Source organism: Ostrea edulis, chromosome 7 (assembly GCF_947568905.1).
Source record: "Ostrea edulis chromosome 7, xbOstEdul1.1, whole genome shotgun sequence".
Classification (NCBI taxonomy): Eukaryota; Metazoa; Mollusca; class Bivalvia; order Ostreida; family Ostreidae; genus Ostrea; species Ostrea edulis.
In genome coordinates, this window is record NC_079170.1 from 15776093 (window position 1) to 15793909 (window position 17817).

A 17817-nucleotide genomic window follows, 5' to 3' on the forward strand; every position below is an offset into this window, starting at 1 on the left:
TATGAAGTTGATATTTAAAAATGGTGGAGTTACTCATCGACAATATCTTTCCATGGATACGGATGATGTTTCTTTGTAAACTGACCTGTTTTTATATTCTTGCAAGGCAGACTTTTTTCACTAACTTCTACATTAGAAGGAAAAATCTCTTGCTGTGTCTCTCAACTCGACATTTAGATAAATCAATGGCATTTTATCTATTAATAATCATTTTCATTCATATGTCGATTCCATATATCATTGTGAACGCGAAATAAAAGATATGACATAGTCTTCCACATCTGCTTCGTAGTTCGATGTTTTATTGAACATAGATGTTAACAGCATACCAACAACTCCATTTTATGACAAACAAGATGACCTCAGCTTCTCCATCGTCTACTTCTCATATTGATGTAGCGATATTCCATTATCAAGTACACATGGGGTTTCTGTCTCCCAGCAAATTCGATCCACAAGAGCTTCTTCTGCGTATGATCAGTTTCTAAATCGAGAAGACTACTGCCAAACATGGTGATGTTACAGGGATTTCAACAGTCTCATTTAAAATTAGCGTTTCGCTAATGCTATGGTTGCTATATGTTGTATTCCTTATGGGAGTAATGAGATTGATCATTGTTTATTATGTTCATCTTTGCATACATGTAAGTCTGAATTGCCTTGGAGTGAGGAATATATCAAATGATGCATGATTTTGAAAATTTAGAAAAATTGATGACATTCAATTACCCCACGCTTCTAACAATACATATATATAAAGCACATGATATTTCACTTTATATGGATACCACTTCCGCCCCTAAACGGAGTTGAACTCACGACCTGCGGAACCAACACGCTAGACCGCGCAAGAAGTAAAAAAACCCTTGCTTTCAATGATGATTGAATTCTTGCCACGCTGTCACACGCGAATGGAAGTGAGATACAGTTATTTAACATACATTTAAGAGAATCATACAATATACAAATTGCATTGAAATATTTTATAAAGAGCACGGGGATCTCTCTCTCTCTCTCTCTCTCTCTCTCTCTCTCTCTCTCTCTCTCTCTCTCTCTCTCTCTCTCCACACACACACACACACACACACACACACACACACACACACACACACACACACACACACACACACACACACACACACACACACACACACACACACACACACACACACAGGCCTATATGAAATGCAAAATCGAGAACAGGTACACACTGACCCTTGAAAATAAAATAAAAATTATGGACCCCCCCAAACAACCCAAGACACAAACATAAATAAATCAAGAAAAGAATCAACTGAGTTATTATCAACAAACTAGGATGGTCAATTAGAAAGTAAATATAAAACAATATCACGTACGTCTTGTCAGTCTAACCAGTTGGTATATGCATAGATCGAATAGAAGAAGATAGCCAGGGAAACAGCTTATGTCATCAAATTATATCTGGATAAGCAAACAAAAAAGTAACGATGCATGCCGACTCAATGATTATCATACAAAGATTAAGAATTGATATTGAAATTGTTCACTCATATATCCTCCTTTTAAACTGGATAAGTCCAGAGTGCAACATTATGGATCATGTTCAAATAAATTGATAGATGCGTGCACGGATCAGTTTAATGTTATATTTCTGACCCAAATATACGTAGGCGTGTCCTGAATGAATTCTAAAAATGATAAATGACATCGAATGGAGGAATTGAATCAGGTCGTGTGCATCTTGTACTTTGTGTATAATTATGGCAAATTCATAAATTCATAATTTCCAATTCTAAATATATAACTAATAAGTGCAACGATCATTAACGATATAAAACAATTTAAATGTAAGATCATTTTAGCCCTAATGATAAAAACAGGCATTGACCTACATCTGTTTGATAAAGGAAATTGATGATATCCTCTATTTCATACTTTCAACTTTATGGATGAGCAAAGTTCAATAGCTGTGTGATCCAATTCTATTTTTCTGCTGATCTTTGCTGGTAATGAACTTTGTCTTTTGGCATCATCTTAGAATGTACCACCCTTATAGAAAACAGCCAAAAGAACATACGATGTTATCATTACTATACACTATATGTAACACTCCAACAAAAGTTCCAATAAGTAATACAGTTACCATTTAGATAATGAATAAATCTCTGATATTATTCACAATTGATTAATTGGCAATCATTGATTTGTAAAGAGTGGGGTGTTTATCAAGATCCTGCATCTGCCTCTCTTGGGAATTATACTGCAGAAATGAATACCAGCTGGAACATAATACTCAATATATATCATTCATTGAATTATTCATAACATTGTCCGGTCGTTTTTCAAGTTCATAATATCTTTTGCTTTCATCACTTCCCCTTCGTGCTGCATTTTCGTTAAGATAACTCCCCACTGATGATCGGCTACTTCCCCTTGAAGTTTTGTTGATGATAGAATTATCTGAGTCACTACTCGTTCTTGAACTTAGTTTCTAAATGAAACTTGTTGAATGAAAGTAGTACACTTTATCACTGAGTTCATGATATACGTTCGAGCTCCTCGATCGGACACTTATCGGGCTCCTGTCGTAAAGTGATGGTACTTGTGTTGCTTTTACAGCCATCTGTTAACGACAAAACAAATCTGTAATGTACGCGTTATCATCTGTACAACGTCTACATACATCAATAATTCAATATTTTACAAGACTTCAGAAAGAGTTGTATATTACCTGAAATGATGCAATCATAGTCTTTCTCAATAAATATCTATAATCTTTCAACCTGTTTTAACTTTATTACGACGTGTTTCATGAGAGGTCTTAAACAATAGTTGATGATTTTCAAACAAAATGCTAAGTCTATGCTAGCTAATTATAGCTCTTTTTACGTTGACAGTGTCTTCGACATCACTATACGGTTGAAAATTATCTAGGATGATTGTTTGGTTTGGGTTTGTGTGTTGTCTCTGGTAACGGCCATTTAGCTTTGAACAGTGACGAATATCATGTAGTTACATATTCAAAAGTAATTCATAATAAGTAAAGCAGACAAAAAAAAAAAAAAAAAAAAAAAAAGGATTGTTTTTTTTCAAGTGACAAATGTTCATGATGAGATAAATGAAGAAAGGAAGATATAATGATAAAGTCAACATATCCTTCTGAGATACTGACCTTGAGCTTTGCTTGTACCATCGTACGGCTAGGGTAAGTAATATATCAACGACACAACCTTCTACTCCACAGCTGAGGGCCAGAGTCAAATCTAGACATAGGTTTGAAATAACAATCTTAATGACCATACATACATTTATTTGCATTAATATTAATATTTACTGCTTTTTGTTTACATCATGTCCATTTTCGGATTGACAAAAAAACCCAAAAAAACCAAAATCACGCATTTGAACAAAATGCATGCAAAATGTGAATGTTTACTACAAAATAATTATAAACGATAAAACCTGATGTCACAACAGTTTGGCTGCTACGGACTGTTTTTTGTGGTGGAGAAATTTTGTAAAGATACAACTAAAAACTTTAATATCCTTTAATCATGAAACGGTGCACTTTGGCAATTTGATAATGAAATAACAAAAACAAAGTTTTACGAATACATTTGATGGACTCTGGTGCAAGGTAAAGATAACGAACAGAGATCAATCTCATAACTCCTATAAGCAATACAAAAGAGATACGCAGCAGGGTTAAGGTGTCCCGAGTAAAGTTAAACAAACATCATAAAATGTACCTCGGTGCACTTCATACTACATATGACGTCACAATATAAAAGTACGTCACGACGTACAGGTCTATAGTTGTATCGCGGGGAAAATGTCATAATATTTTTTCGCTATTTATTGCCGTTATCTAGTGTTCAAGCTGTATGTGTTTTGATCTGTTTGTCAGATGACCCCCCCCCCCCCAATTTCTTCGATAACATATAAGTCTCATATATTTATATATAATATGTGCACGAAAGACTGTAAAGTAATCTTTACATCACTTTGTGACCTTGATATCGCCCCCGATGTGTATAGTGATTTGGAATAAAGAAAACCAACGCATGTACATATCGACTCGTTACAGATGAAAGATGACGATATTTTATTTCGACTTAGGCATACTCAAAAAGATAACTAGTTGCATATTTGGGATTTTGATACGGAAGGTACAATATTTTGCCTCGTTTAGATAGGATTTGGATGTGAATGTGGAAAATGCCCAACATTTGAGTTGATATTATGGAAATTACTATATTTGAGAGGATATTGTAGCGATCCGTATCACTTTTTAAATTTACCATATCAATGTCGACATATCAAGCCCAAGCTGCAAATGATTTGAGTGCATCTTTCACCTGTAACGAGGTGATAAACAACTAAAAGTCTAGCGGATAAAAATAGCTCTACGTCACTTGTATGACGACGTAATAGGTAAGCAAAGGATTTCCCCACGTGATACGATGTTTGTTAATGTATTGACAAACGATTTTTACTAAAAATATGCGACGCTTGAAAGAATTTTACTTTTATATGAACATGCTGTTATTACTTGTTATTTTACTCGGGACACCTTAACTCCGCTGTGTAGTTGGGCAAACATGGACCCCTGGACACACCAGAGGTGGGGTCAGGTGCCTAGGAGGAGTAAGCATCTCCTGTTGACCGGTCACACCCGCCGTGAGCCCTATATCTTGATCAGGTAAACGGAGTTATCCGGTCTATCGGAATGCATCATTATCAATTTAGATGTGTGGCTACAATAATAAGAAATAAGCTCTCTGAGATGAAAGCAGATATACGTTCAAATGATGTACAGTAAATATAATTTTTTATGTCAATGTAAGTCATCACAACTCTTTGAGAAAAGTATGATGTATCATATTTCATTAGAAGCAACAAAAATGGCTATAACGTTACAGGTATGAGTGTCTTTTTTGAATTTCCCTGAAAATTGTGGATATTTTCTTCTGAATCTATGTTTGACGTGAACATATCATATATTAGGTATCTTATATATATATATATATATATATATATATATATATATATATACATATTCTTTCTTTAAATTTACATCGCAGCACGGTTTTCAGCCTTCTATCGAATAGATAGTCAACGTTTACAATAAGATACTTCGGTTTGGTACAGATATTGTTTTCTTGTTGTCAATTAGCATCTACTTGTACGCTAATCACTGTTGTAAATGATCTTTCTCTGTATGGTGATCGAATAATTTTAAAATAGATTAAAACAAAGATACTATATCCGAATATTAATGATTTACCAAGTAAGCATTGTCCTGTTCATTTTCAAATACATTTCTCACTGGGGAAAGGGGGGTGTTTAATTGCCTTTCAACAAAGCCAAAAAAAAAAAAAAAAATCATACGTCACATTTTACCACATGACGTCAGTCACATTGACACGTGGATCACGATTTGTCACTTCCTTATATATTTTCTTGTGTTGGATTTACTATTAGTGACAACTTTGCATGCAAGGGTAAGTTTTGATGTAGTAGAAATTTCCTCAGAGTTAAAAGCCGCAAATTATTGCTTTTTCTGATATTTTAAGACTTACTTTGGGTAGATCTAGGCCTAAACAATGCAATTTCCCGTATTTTCCCAATCTGTCGGAGATGAGCAACTTCAAAATCGAACTTTAAAGGGCAGCGAAATACGGATTGCATGCCTAGTCTACAAATATTTTCTGTCATGGCAAACTTCAGCTTCAATACAATAATTTAATAAAGGGGCTAGGCTCTGTTGAACTAAGACAAATTGACAACGAGTTAAGATGGCGACTTTCACGGCTACATGTAGACGCTTCGTTGTTGTTGCTAAGTGAATCATTGCGCGGCTCAGTTGACTTGTATTTTTCCGAGTTTATGTACATTTTGATAAACGAAGGTAAGTATATTTGTCTCCTGCATTAAATTATCAGGAATTACTTTAATTCTGGGTCACGTTATACTAATATAACCTGGTTTGGGTCAGTTTAAGCTTTTTATAATCCGTTTCGCGGAATTGTTTTATCAAATACTCGTCCTCTGTTTGCAAATAAATGATTACCTGGATGATTTGCTAAATCACCAATGCTTGAAACGCCAATTACAGTGACATCGTCTGCAAAATGATACATAAGCAAAATGATACATAAGCAATCTTTAGATGCGGATTGCACTCACACGCACGCACACACATACACACACATTCCCTTTTTATCTGAGTAAAATTTCAAATTCTGAACACTTTCTTGAATTTTTGCAACCGTGTTACTGGTCTTCCTCAGTCGTGAACCACGATTTGGATGGCTATCAACATCAAGAATTTGGAAGTTGCAGATTTTCAAAAATTTACTTTATAAATGCAGATGTTGATATATACATGTATGTCAGAAATAAGTCTTATATTCTATGAGCTAATCATACCATTATCTACGTCCCTCAACCTTCATCAATCGGGAGGCTGTGCATTCGAGTCATGTTCGAGCCATGGCCGTGTCAGGTAACATTGCTTCCTCGTCAAACGCTTGACATTTAGTGAGAATCACGGGTCTTTCGGAAAAGACCTTAAAAACGGAGGTCCCATGTCAAGGCAACCGTTGGCATGTTAAAGCACACGTACTGCCACGGCCCTGAGCGCTAACCATAGGTCTAAATCTGTTGTATATAATCTACAGTTGTTATGTGTATCAGTAAAAAATTATCGACGAGACGTAAAACAAACAACAAAATCAATCAATCCATAACACGACACAGAAACCTAAAAGATTGTCATTGAAAAACTTACCATTTTGATGTCTTAAATCACAGGTTATAGAGATCCAGGTCAAAATGCACCTTGGTACATTACAGTGTTTTGCGTTGAAAATGGAGGTGTTACTTCGTTGGTTCAGCAGAAGCTCTAGGGTGTAGTTGACACAATGTGCCTGATCGTAAAGATCTGGGTTGATCTCGAATTGGCCCGTACAGTTTATTGTACAGACCCTGACTATAGAAATGAAGGAATACCGTGTTCAACGAATTTCTTAAGCTGAAGTTAAAATAATAATTACTGGTGAATGTAATATCTGAAATGTTTTAGTTTGAACCATTTTCTTGAAGTTTGTCAATAGGGCAGCGCTGTTGTAATAATCCGTCGTGAATGTTGATTACATCCTCAAAGCACAAGTTCCACTTTAACCTGGGAAGTGGAATTCAGAAATCATCGTTAGGGTAACTGCGGATCAAATTTAGAGGAAATTCATGGGTGCATATTTAAGTATGTCAATAAATTCTAGAACATAGAAACATATCAACGTGTTTTAATTGATACTCTCGTAACATATGGTGTGTAGTTTTAATCTTTGTTATTCAAAGTATGGAACTCACGACTTGAAGACAGTTGATGCCATAGAGAATATACCGCCTCCAGCTATCTTGGCCCAAACCAATAGATCTGAAATAAAGGTTGTCATGAAATCTTTACATATTATGAATTCATAAATGACAAGCTTGCCATTTATACAAAAATTTTGTAGGCTGATAAGAATATAACTTGTATAAGATCTGCATGTTTTCAAAAGAAAACAACCCTGTAATTTGAGCAATGCAATAAAATATTGTGTAGAAAGAGCTAGAGCCACGAAAGGTCAAAATCGGCCCATTCTTTGAATTTAATGAAATTGTCCAAATAGAATCTTATGACAATGTACTTCATGAAAAAATATAATATAGCATGATATTGCTTACTTTGATGGAAAGGGTTACTTGGAAAGTTGTCTTTGTATAACGTTGTGTCGGCAGACGTTAACGTCATTAAAACATGTACGAGGGTTGTCTCAAAATTCCGTGGACAAGCGGCGTTTTTCAATAATCTAACGTCACTGAGAAATTAAACTTTTACAACATGAAGAGCAAACAGTTTTAAATAAAAAATATGTAAAAACAAAATTAATATTACATTTGTAATTGACATTGAATAGGAAAAATTCAGGTTTTTCATTATAGGGAACCATAAATCGGCGCAGGGTAAAAAAAAAAAGGGGGGGGGGTTAATATAATCGAAAAGAAATTACAATCGCTGGAGAAAAAACCCCACACTTTGTTCATTTTATTTCTGACAGTATATTTTTATAGAGGAATTTTGTTTAGATATTCATTTATATACCTGGAAAATGTTTATCAGTATGACGGAATATTTAAATGAATTATGATATATCGTGCGACAGTTAGATGCAAATATCCAGCGAAATGATGACGCTATTCGGGGAAAAAAGACGTCGGACCGTACGAAATATCGAAGAAATTTTGGGAATCAGCAAATCGTCTGTTCACTGCAGTCTATCGGATAATTCATGAATGCATATAGTATGTGCACGTTAGGTACTTCGGGTTTTAAAAATGAAGAAAATCAAAGAAGGATTTTATGTTCGAAGGATTTCCTCGATCAGACGCGCGAACACCGCGAGAAAATGTTGACGTCGCAGGTTGCGTCGCCGAGTACAACTTTATCGTAAATAATTAATTTTCTCAAAAAGGTAAATAAAAGTGCAAATTTCAAAAATACCCGAAATCTTGCATTTGGTGGGACCACGACCATTTTTGGTCACGGGCGCTTACACAAAAAGCAATGCGAGTGGCTCTTTGATGTGGATGGAATACACAACGAGACAGATGGGGGACTTGTGAGTACACTACTAGGTCTAGGACGTTTCGGTGTTGGGCAGTAGTTGTCGTCAGCTCCTTCTTCCGATTTAGAATTTGTAGATTTTCTGTCCGAAGCGTAGTATTTGTGTCTACATGCATTGCACAATGTGTCATGTTCATGTTTGACAGAGATAAAAAAGTGTTTTTGCAGAAAGCGAATTTCAGGTTTAGTTATTTTCCTTCTTTCTCGTGGCTTTGTTCTTTTGTTGCATAAAACACATGGAAAATACTTAGGTCCTGTTCCAGGCATTCTAAAATAAACGAATATTCAACTTTATCTATATTTTATGGTTTACGCGGTTTATAATATCGTTCAGCAGCTGTCTTTACATTACACGCATTTTATAATTAAGCTCAGCGTTTAACATTATATCGGATATACATACTGAAATGTACAGCTTAATTTACTGTACTGTGTACTAATCAGGGAAAGGAGTTGTCACGCGTAAAAAGGGGGGGGGGGTGAAGAATTTTTACCGGTGGGGTGGGGATTGCAATCCCCAAACAAATCTACCACTGCTTTTGAATTCATTAATCAAAACTAATTAACCAATTTCATACACAGAAAACAATATCATATTTTTCGTAATATACAGGTTATTTTGCGTGGTAATCAAAACTGAGTTCTTGCTTCTTAAATAACTTTATACATTTCTGGTTACTCGTATATATTGGGGGAAAAGTACAGTTGTCAGGGGATTCGAACTACGAACCCTTCGCTTGTAGATCTAGTGCGTTAACCACTGCGCCACTGTGACTTACTTTTTTGCACGTATAAGTTATATATAACTCTTTATTAAGCTACAATTTATATATAATATGTCTGTAATATTCAACAAGATTTTTTTTGTATCATAAACATTACGTTGTAGGTAAGTATTTTGATATTATCTACGAACATACAACATTAATTTCATATTTATATTTATCTGCACGGCTTAGTTATAGATCTAAATAGGCTCGTCTTGTAACAAGAACTTCAATCGTCTGCGAAATCCTATAGGCCTATCTTTAGGTTCACTAACTCGTTTTAAATGTTATATTTGGGGGATGGTTATTAAACATGGGAAAAATACGATACTGTACTTTACTCAAGATATCAAAGTATAATTCGATGATCATAAAACTAGCCCATGTACTGAGCACGGCATGTTGACGCCCAGTCCCAGCCATTTGTTTACATGTCAGATGTATACATCGGCGATCTGTCAAAACAGTGGCGGATCTGGTATTTTTTTTTAAAGAGAGTGAGTGTTTAAAGGCTTTAGAATTTTATTTCACACCCTTTCCGCAGCATTTCTTCTAAAGGTTGGTAAAAAAAAAAGTTAAAATGGGGGCTAGTGATTCTTGACCAACACTCCAAATTGCTATTCCTAAAACCTAAGACGAAATCTAGGTACCGCAGTATACCGTATAGGCCTATCTAGAGCAAAAAGGGACTGAAATGTTGATCATATGTTTTTATATATAAAGCCAAGTCGTTAAATAATAAATTTAGGTAACAAACTGTAATCACTTACCTATTAACTCTGGAATTCTGGAGGAATTGTTGTTTTAAAAATTCGTGCCGCTGAATCCGGTCCGTTTACGGTTTTGATTTTATAAATTATAACAAGAACTATTTAATTAATTTCGATATGAGCAAGATTACAACCACGAAAAGTTTTATACAGAAAAATATTGTGTATTCAGACAACTCATTGTCCAAATATCGTCATGGTTTACGTTATTGCTCGTAGTAAAATAAGTTCAATTCAAATGCTATGTTGATCGAATTATCTCCCTATGATTGTAGAGCGTTTTCATGTTTACATTTATGTGACAGTTAAACATCAATGTATCGGCGAAATAAAAAGAACACAAGAAGATAATTGGTGTCTTTTAATTATTTTATTAGCATATTCAACATTTGAGATAAATTGGACCTAAAAGCAAAGACATACACTGTCCAAAAATCAATGTTGAACTGATTATTGTCATCACATAATTCGACGATGATCATCCGAAATCTATATTTCATTCCTCGATCATAGATGTACATAAAACTTTTCAAAATAATTGGGATATAATTATGCTTTGAGATCCTATGTGAAAATCTATCATTTTATAATGTTTTATAAGGACACGTCTATTTTTTAAATGAGAAACTATCATCATTCGATAAATTATGTCTGTGAAAGACCTAAAACAAGAAATTTACGTATGGCCACTGTCATCGAACAAATTGAATCCAACATTCATTTGTGCAGTTTTCATTTCTTTACCCATGTCAGAATTTTTAATTTGTTCGTTGAATGTGGCCAAACTGAAATTTTGAATCAAAGTTCCAAAATTTGTCATTTTTAGAGAAAAATGTGCAAACGTCACGTGTTATGACATCTACGGCACAGTTATGACGTCACAGAATTAACATTTTGATATGAATATATTTACTACGATGTATATTGACAATATTTAGTGCAATATTTGTTTGTTAAGTTTCAGATAATTTTTCATAAAAATACAGGGCGATTTTGACCTTTCGTGGCTCTAGCTCTTTATGGTATCCTCTATTTGATGCTTTCAACTTCATGAATGAGCAAAGTTCAATAGCTGTATAATCAAATTCTATTTTTCTGCTGATCTTTGCTGGTAATGAACTTTGCCTTTTGGCATCCTCTTAGAATGTACCACCCTTATGGAAAACAGCTAAAGGAACATACGATGTTATCATTACTATACACTCTATGTAACACTCCAACAAAAGTTCCAATAAGTAATACAGTTACCATTTAGATATTGAATAAATCTCTGATATTATTCACAATTGATTGATTGGCAATCATTGATTTGTACACAGTGGGGTGTTTATCACGATCCTGCATCTGCCTCTCTTGGAAATTATACTGCAGAAATGAATACCAGCTGGAACATAATACTCAATATATATCATTCATTGAATTATTCATAACATTGTCCGGTCGTTTTTCAAGTTCATAATATCTTTTGCTTTCATCACTTCCTCTTCGTGCTGCATTGTCGTTAAGATAACTCCCCGCTGATGATCGGCTACTTCCCCTTGAAGTTTTGTTGGTGATAGAATTATCTGAGGCACTACTCGTTCTTGAACTTGGTTTCTGAATGAAGCTTGTTGAATGAAAGTTGTACACTTTATCACTGAGTTCATGATATACGTTCGAGCTCCTCGATCGGACACTTGTCGGGCTCTTGTCGTAAAGTGATGGTACTTGTGTTGCTTTTACAGCCATCTGTTAACGAAAAATGTACGCGTCTACATACATCAGTAATTCAATATCTTACAATACTTCAGAGAGAGTTGTATATTACCTGAAATGATGCAAACATACTCTTTCTCAATAAAGATCTATAATCTTTCAGTCTGTTTTAACTTCATTACCACGTGTTTCATGAGAGGTCTTAAAGTTCATGATTTTCAAACAAACTGTTAAGTCTATGCTAGCTAAGATAAGAAATTATAGTTCTTTTTACCTTGACAGTGTCTTCGACATCACTATACACATGAAAATTATCCAAAATGATTGCTTGATTTGGGTTACTAAACATAGGTGGTGTTTGTGTGTTGCCTCTGCTAAAATATAAAAGATATTTTCCTTTTACACAGTTCGCAATATTCTGAAGGTACATCCACCGAAATAATTGATTAAAAAAAGAGCACAGAAAAAGGAATTGATTCTTTGTTTTCAAGTGACATAATGAGATAAACGGAGAAAGGAAGATATAATGACATCCTTCTCAGATACTGACTGTGATCTGTGCTTGTACCATCGTATGGTCAAAGTAAGTAAGATACCAACGACACAACCTGCTATTCCGCAGCTGAAGGCCAGAATCCAATCTAGACATAAGTTTGAAATGAAAATTTTAATAACCATACATACATTTATTTGCATTCATATTAATATTTACTCCTTTTTGTTTACATCATATCCATTTCAGGTTGATAAGAAGAAAAAAAAAACACGTATTTGAACAAAATGCATTCAAAATGTGAATGTTTACTACTAAATAATTATAAACGATAAAGCCTTATTTGACAACAGTTTGGCTGTTAAGGACTATTTTTTGTTGTGGAGAAATTTTGTAAAGATAACACTAAAAACTTTGATATCTTTTAATTATCAAACAGTGCGCTTTGGCAATTTGTTAATGAAAAGAACAATATATATATATATATATATATATATATATATATATATATATATATATATCAAAGATATATCAAAGAGCACCAAGGTAAATTTTACAAATCGTGAGATCGTAATCTAACTAACTTTTAATTATGCAATATTTGCATAAAGTAGAATTTTTATAATGAAATACTCGTCCTCTCTTTACATATAAAGGATTACCTGGATGGTTTGTTAAATCACTAATGCTTGAAACGCCAATTACAGTGATATTTTCTGCAAAATGATACATAAGCAAAATGATACATCAACAATTTTTAGATCAAAGGTGAAGATAACGAACAGTGATCAATCTCATAACTCCTATAACCAATACAAAATAGATATTTGGGCAAACACGGACCCCTGGACACACCAGAGTTCGGATCAGGTGCCTAGGAGGAGTAAGCATCCCCTGTCGACCAGTCACACCCGCCATGAGCCCTATATCCTGATCAGGTAAACGGAGTTATCCGTAGTCGAAATCAGTATGTTAGGAGGGGCCTAACAATCGATATAAAACACGTCAGACAACATTTGATCCAATGATAGGTTGTATTGATGGACTAGATCGTTATAACGACCATAGAATTTGCAAAATGCTGACTTCAATCGATGCTGTTGAAACTGGATCGCACGCACACGTACGAATGCATACACATTACACACATTCTTTTTTTTTTAATCTGAGTACAATTTCAAACTCTGAACACTTTCTTGATTTTTTTCAGCCGTGTTTCTGGTCTTCGTCAGGCGTGAACCACAATTTGGATGGCTATGAACACCAAGAATTTTGATGGTTTTCTACGTCCCTCAACCTTCATAAATCGAGAGGCTGTGTATTCGAGCCATGTTCGCGCCATGATACAACAATTTAATATACTCCTTACTATATTCCTTACTATACCTAGGATATCGGTAAGATTGCTTCTTCGCCAAGCGCTTAACACTTAGTGAGAATCATGGGCCTTTCGGATATGACATTAAAAACGGAGGTCCCATGTCACGACAGGCGTTGGCAAGTTAAAGCACACTTACTGCCACGGCCCTGAGCGCTAACCATAGGTCTAAATCTGTTGTATATAATCTACAGCTGAATGTGTGTATCAGTATATCAGGAAAACATTCTCGACGAGACGTAAAACAAACAATGAATTAATTAATTCATACAACGACACAGAAAAAAGATTGTCTTTGAAAAACTTACCATTTTGATCTCTTAAATCACAGGTTATAGAGATCCAGGTCATTATGCACTTTGATATATTACAGTGTTTTGCGTTGAAAATGGAGGTGTTACTTCGTTGGTTCAACAGAAGCTCTAGGGTGTAGCTGACACAATGTGCCTCATCGTGTAAAGAATTGTTACTTTCAAATTGGCCGCTGCAGTTTATTGTACAGACCCTGGCTATAGAAATAAAGAAATACAGTGTTTAACGAATTTCCGAAGCTTAAGTTAAAATAATAATTACTGGTGAATGTAATATCTAAAATGATTTAGTTTGAACCATTTTCTTGAAGTTTGTCGTAAGGGCAGAGTTGTTGTGATAATTCGTCGTGAATGTTGATTGCATCCTCAAAGCACCAGTTGCTTTTAAACCTGGGAAGTGGAATTCAGAAATCATCGTTAGGGTAACTGGGAATCAAATTTAAAGGAAATCCATGGGTGCATATTTAAGTATGTCAATGAATTTTAGAAAGTATGGAACTCACGACGGCAAGACAGTTGATGACATAGAGAATATACCGCCTCCCGCTATCTTGACCCAAACCAATAAATCTGAAATAAATGTTGTCAAGAAATACTTACATATTATGAATTTATAAATGACAAGCTTGCCATATATATAAAAAAAATTGTAGGATGACAACAATATGATTTGTATAAGACCTGCATGTTTTCAAAAGAAAACGACCATGGATGTTGAGGAATGCAATAAAATGTTGTGCAGAAATTTCTATTTTTATATTCAAGCAACAATATAGTGTCGATACATGTATATTTATTAAAATCTCTACGTTCAGAATAAAGATGACTGCAAAACAAAGCATATATACTAAAGTATTAATAATATAAGCTTGGAAAAAATGAAACGCCTCATGATATATTACTCAGTTCTTTTGATTTCGTACTTTACCATGAATGGTAAATTCTAATAGAATTATGGATAAATTTAATCAGTGCATTCCAAAAAACTGATACATTTTTCATTATTAAATTGACTAGGAAAAATATATTTCCTGATCTTCAGGTAATTGATTAAATGACACCAATAGTGAAAAAATTGGGGTTTTGTGGGGGGAAGGTGTGTGTGTGTGTGTGTGTGTGTGTGTGTGTGTTATCGATACAGTATGTATGAAATGTGAAGATAACGAACAGTCCCTTATGTAGTATACATATATCCCTGTGAGTTCGAAGCAAAAGACACCACTGAGTCGTCCACTTCTGCTTCATACTTAGATATTTTATTGAAAGTAGACATTAATGGCAAACTGACTGCTCAACTGTATATGACAAACGGGATGATTTCAGCTTCTCCATCGTCAACTTCCCATATTTATGTAGCAATATTCCATTATCACCTGCATATGGTCTTTATATCTCTCAATTGATTTGATAGGCAAGAGCTTGTTCTGTATTTGGTCAGTTTTTAAATCAAGGCCAGTTACTGACAAACAACTTGATGGTACAGGGGTTTCAACAGTCTCGATTGAAGTAGCATTTTGCAAATTCCATGGTCGTTATAACGAACCAGTTCGTCCATACAACCTATTATTGGGTCAAATGCTGTCTGACGTGTTTCATACAAATTGTTAGGTCGTTCTTGGCACACTGATTTTGACTACGGATAACTCCGTCTACCTGATAAGGATATAGGGCTCACGTCAGATGAGACCTGTCGACAGGGATGCCTGCTCCTCCTAGGCACCTGATACCACTTCTGGTTTGTCCAGGGGTCCGTGTTTGCCAAACTCTGTATTCTGTATTGTTTATAGGAGTTATGAGATTGATCACTCTCCCTACCAAACCCTAGCTTGTTTCTGCTATAATGATATATTTTACATTAAAATTGATGACGAATTTACTGAATGCCAACACTGGATTTTCACTCAAATCTTTCGTCTTGCATAAATAGACACGAAGTTCGGTGTTTATATGACCGTATCTTTTTGTTTTTGATGTATATACTATGTACATTTATAATAAATATATCAATTTTTGCCGTGCATTTTTCAGGCAAATCTTTATGATATTTCATTAAACTTCACCTAAATGGATTTCCCGCTATTTTCTGCAGCCATGAAATTTGCTCTTGATGTACAAAAAATAGTGTGCCCGTTTTATTTCATAGAATTAACACTATCGACAAACAAATAAATAAACATAACACATTCAACATGGATTGAATATTCCTTTGCGCGTGGAACAAAAATGAAAAATTTGTCAATGCCCTCGAAAAATTGATTCATTTATGACTTTGCAATCAATATGATTGTGTCCATATTTATACGCTTAGTTATGCTTAGTTGTATAAGATATGTCATCATTTTATTTTATAATCCTCCCTTAAAATCTAACCACCCACTGTCGGTTATGTTTGATTACAATTATGATGCTCTCACTGTGCGAGAAATACAAACCTAGAATTGTTAGAAGCTACTGCGTGAACAGAAAGATTCATTTTCAACTTTTTAATTTTTACACTTTATTTCTAATTAGTGACAATTGTACTTACATAAACATCGCCTTAGATATGTCATTGTCTCTTTCCAAATATCGCCTCAATTGCTTAATTTTTACGATGGAAATTTCTAATAGTAAGGAAAAGGTATTAACACAGCTTTTTACACATCAAAAGCCATGGAAAACACTGAACAAGTTCTTCCTGGTCAAACAAGATATATGCGAGTTTGTGGAATTACCCATCCATGGAGTTAATACTGCGGAAGCAATTAAAAGTTAAATGTTTCTTTCCAGAGGTTAATGTTACATTATTTTTCTATTTCTATAGGAACCATATCTCCATCTACATCAGAAGCATTTGCAAAAGTCAGGAATCCTGCTATTTCTGTTAGATCAAGGGAAGGGATTATTCTCACTGCTGATAGATCACACAAAAGAGAATTTTCTTGTTCTATTTCATTTTTCACGGAATGGATGATAAAGTGAAGATAATGAACGGTGACCAATCTTATAAATACCATACGATTACAAAATTGAGAGTAGGTCAAATCCTTGGGTATACTAGGTGTGGGATCTGATGTCTAGGAGGAGTAAGCATCCCCTGTTGACTTGTGACACCCACCGTGAGCCCTATATTTGGATCAGGTCAATGGAGTAATCCGAAGTCAAAATCAGTATGTAAATGATGACCTAGCAATTAGTATGAAATACGTCAGACAGCGTTCTGCCGTATAATAGGTCGTACTTGCAAATTAGAACATCATAATGACATAGCATTTGCAAAGTGCTGACTTTAAACGAGACAGTTGAAATACCTGAAACATCAACATTACTTGTCATTAATCTCTCTCGAGTTAAAAATCGATCATACGCAGAAGATTTTTCCGCATATCAATCAGTTGAGAGATGTAAAAACCATCTTCAGGTGATGAGGGAATATTACTACATGACTATGGGAAGGTGATGCTGGAATAGGTGATGTCATCCCGTTTGTCGTGAATTGATCAGATATGGAAGACTCTATTTTCTGATATTATCACCTACTTTCGGAAGGTCGGTGGTCTCTTCCCAGGTGCATTGTATCCGGGTTCTCTCTTCCACCAACAAAAACTGGGCGCCACCATATAACTGAAAAATTGTTGAATAGGGCGGAAAACATCAAATCAAATCAAATCAAATCATATTATCACCGGTGTTAGAACGACTTTACTCAATCTGAGAGAGTCATAGAGCTTTTTTGTCTTTCACTGCTGCAACGTCTTTGATTGTTTA

The 17817-nt window shown here is 34.8% G+C and overlaps 2 protein-coding genes across 2 annotated transcripts; both read right to left on the reverse strand.

Moving 5' to 3' along the window:
• Positions 1 to 1822: 1822 nt before the first annotated feature.
• Positions 1823 to 16719, reverse strand: LOC125656681 (uncharacterized). Its single transcript, XM_056145575.1, has 6 exons — positions 16598 to 16719; positions 14574 to 14640; positions 14369 to 14460; positions 11847 to 11921; positions 8587 to 8762; positions 1823 to 2605 (listed from the first exon to the last, which is right to left on the reverse strand). The coding sequence occupies exons 1-6, from the start codon at positions 16620 to 16622 to the stop codon at positions 2474 to 2476; spliced, it is 567 nt and encodes a 188-aa protein (XP_056001550.1). The 5' UTR covers positions 16623 to 16719; the 3' UTR covers positions 1823 to 2473.
• Positions 10551 to 14304, reverse strand: LOC130047856 (uncharacterized). Its single transcript, XM_056143498.1, has 5 exons — positions 14068 to 14304; positions 13044 to 13097; positions 12439 to 12529; positions 12163 to 12262; positions 10551 to 11921 (listed from the first exon to the last, which is right to left on the reverse strand). The coding sequence occupies exons 1-5, from the start codon at positions 14108 to 14110 to the stop codon at positions 11592 to 11594; spliced, it is 618 nt and encodes a 205-aa protein (XP_055999473.1). The 5' UTR covers positions 14111 to 14304; the 3' UTR covers positions 10551 to 11591.
• Positions 16720 to 17817: the final 1098 nt, after the last annotated feature.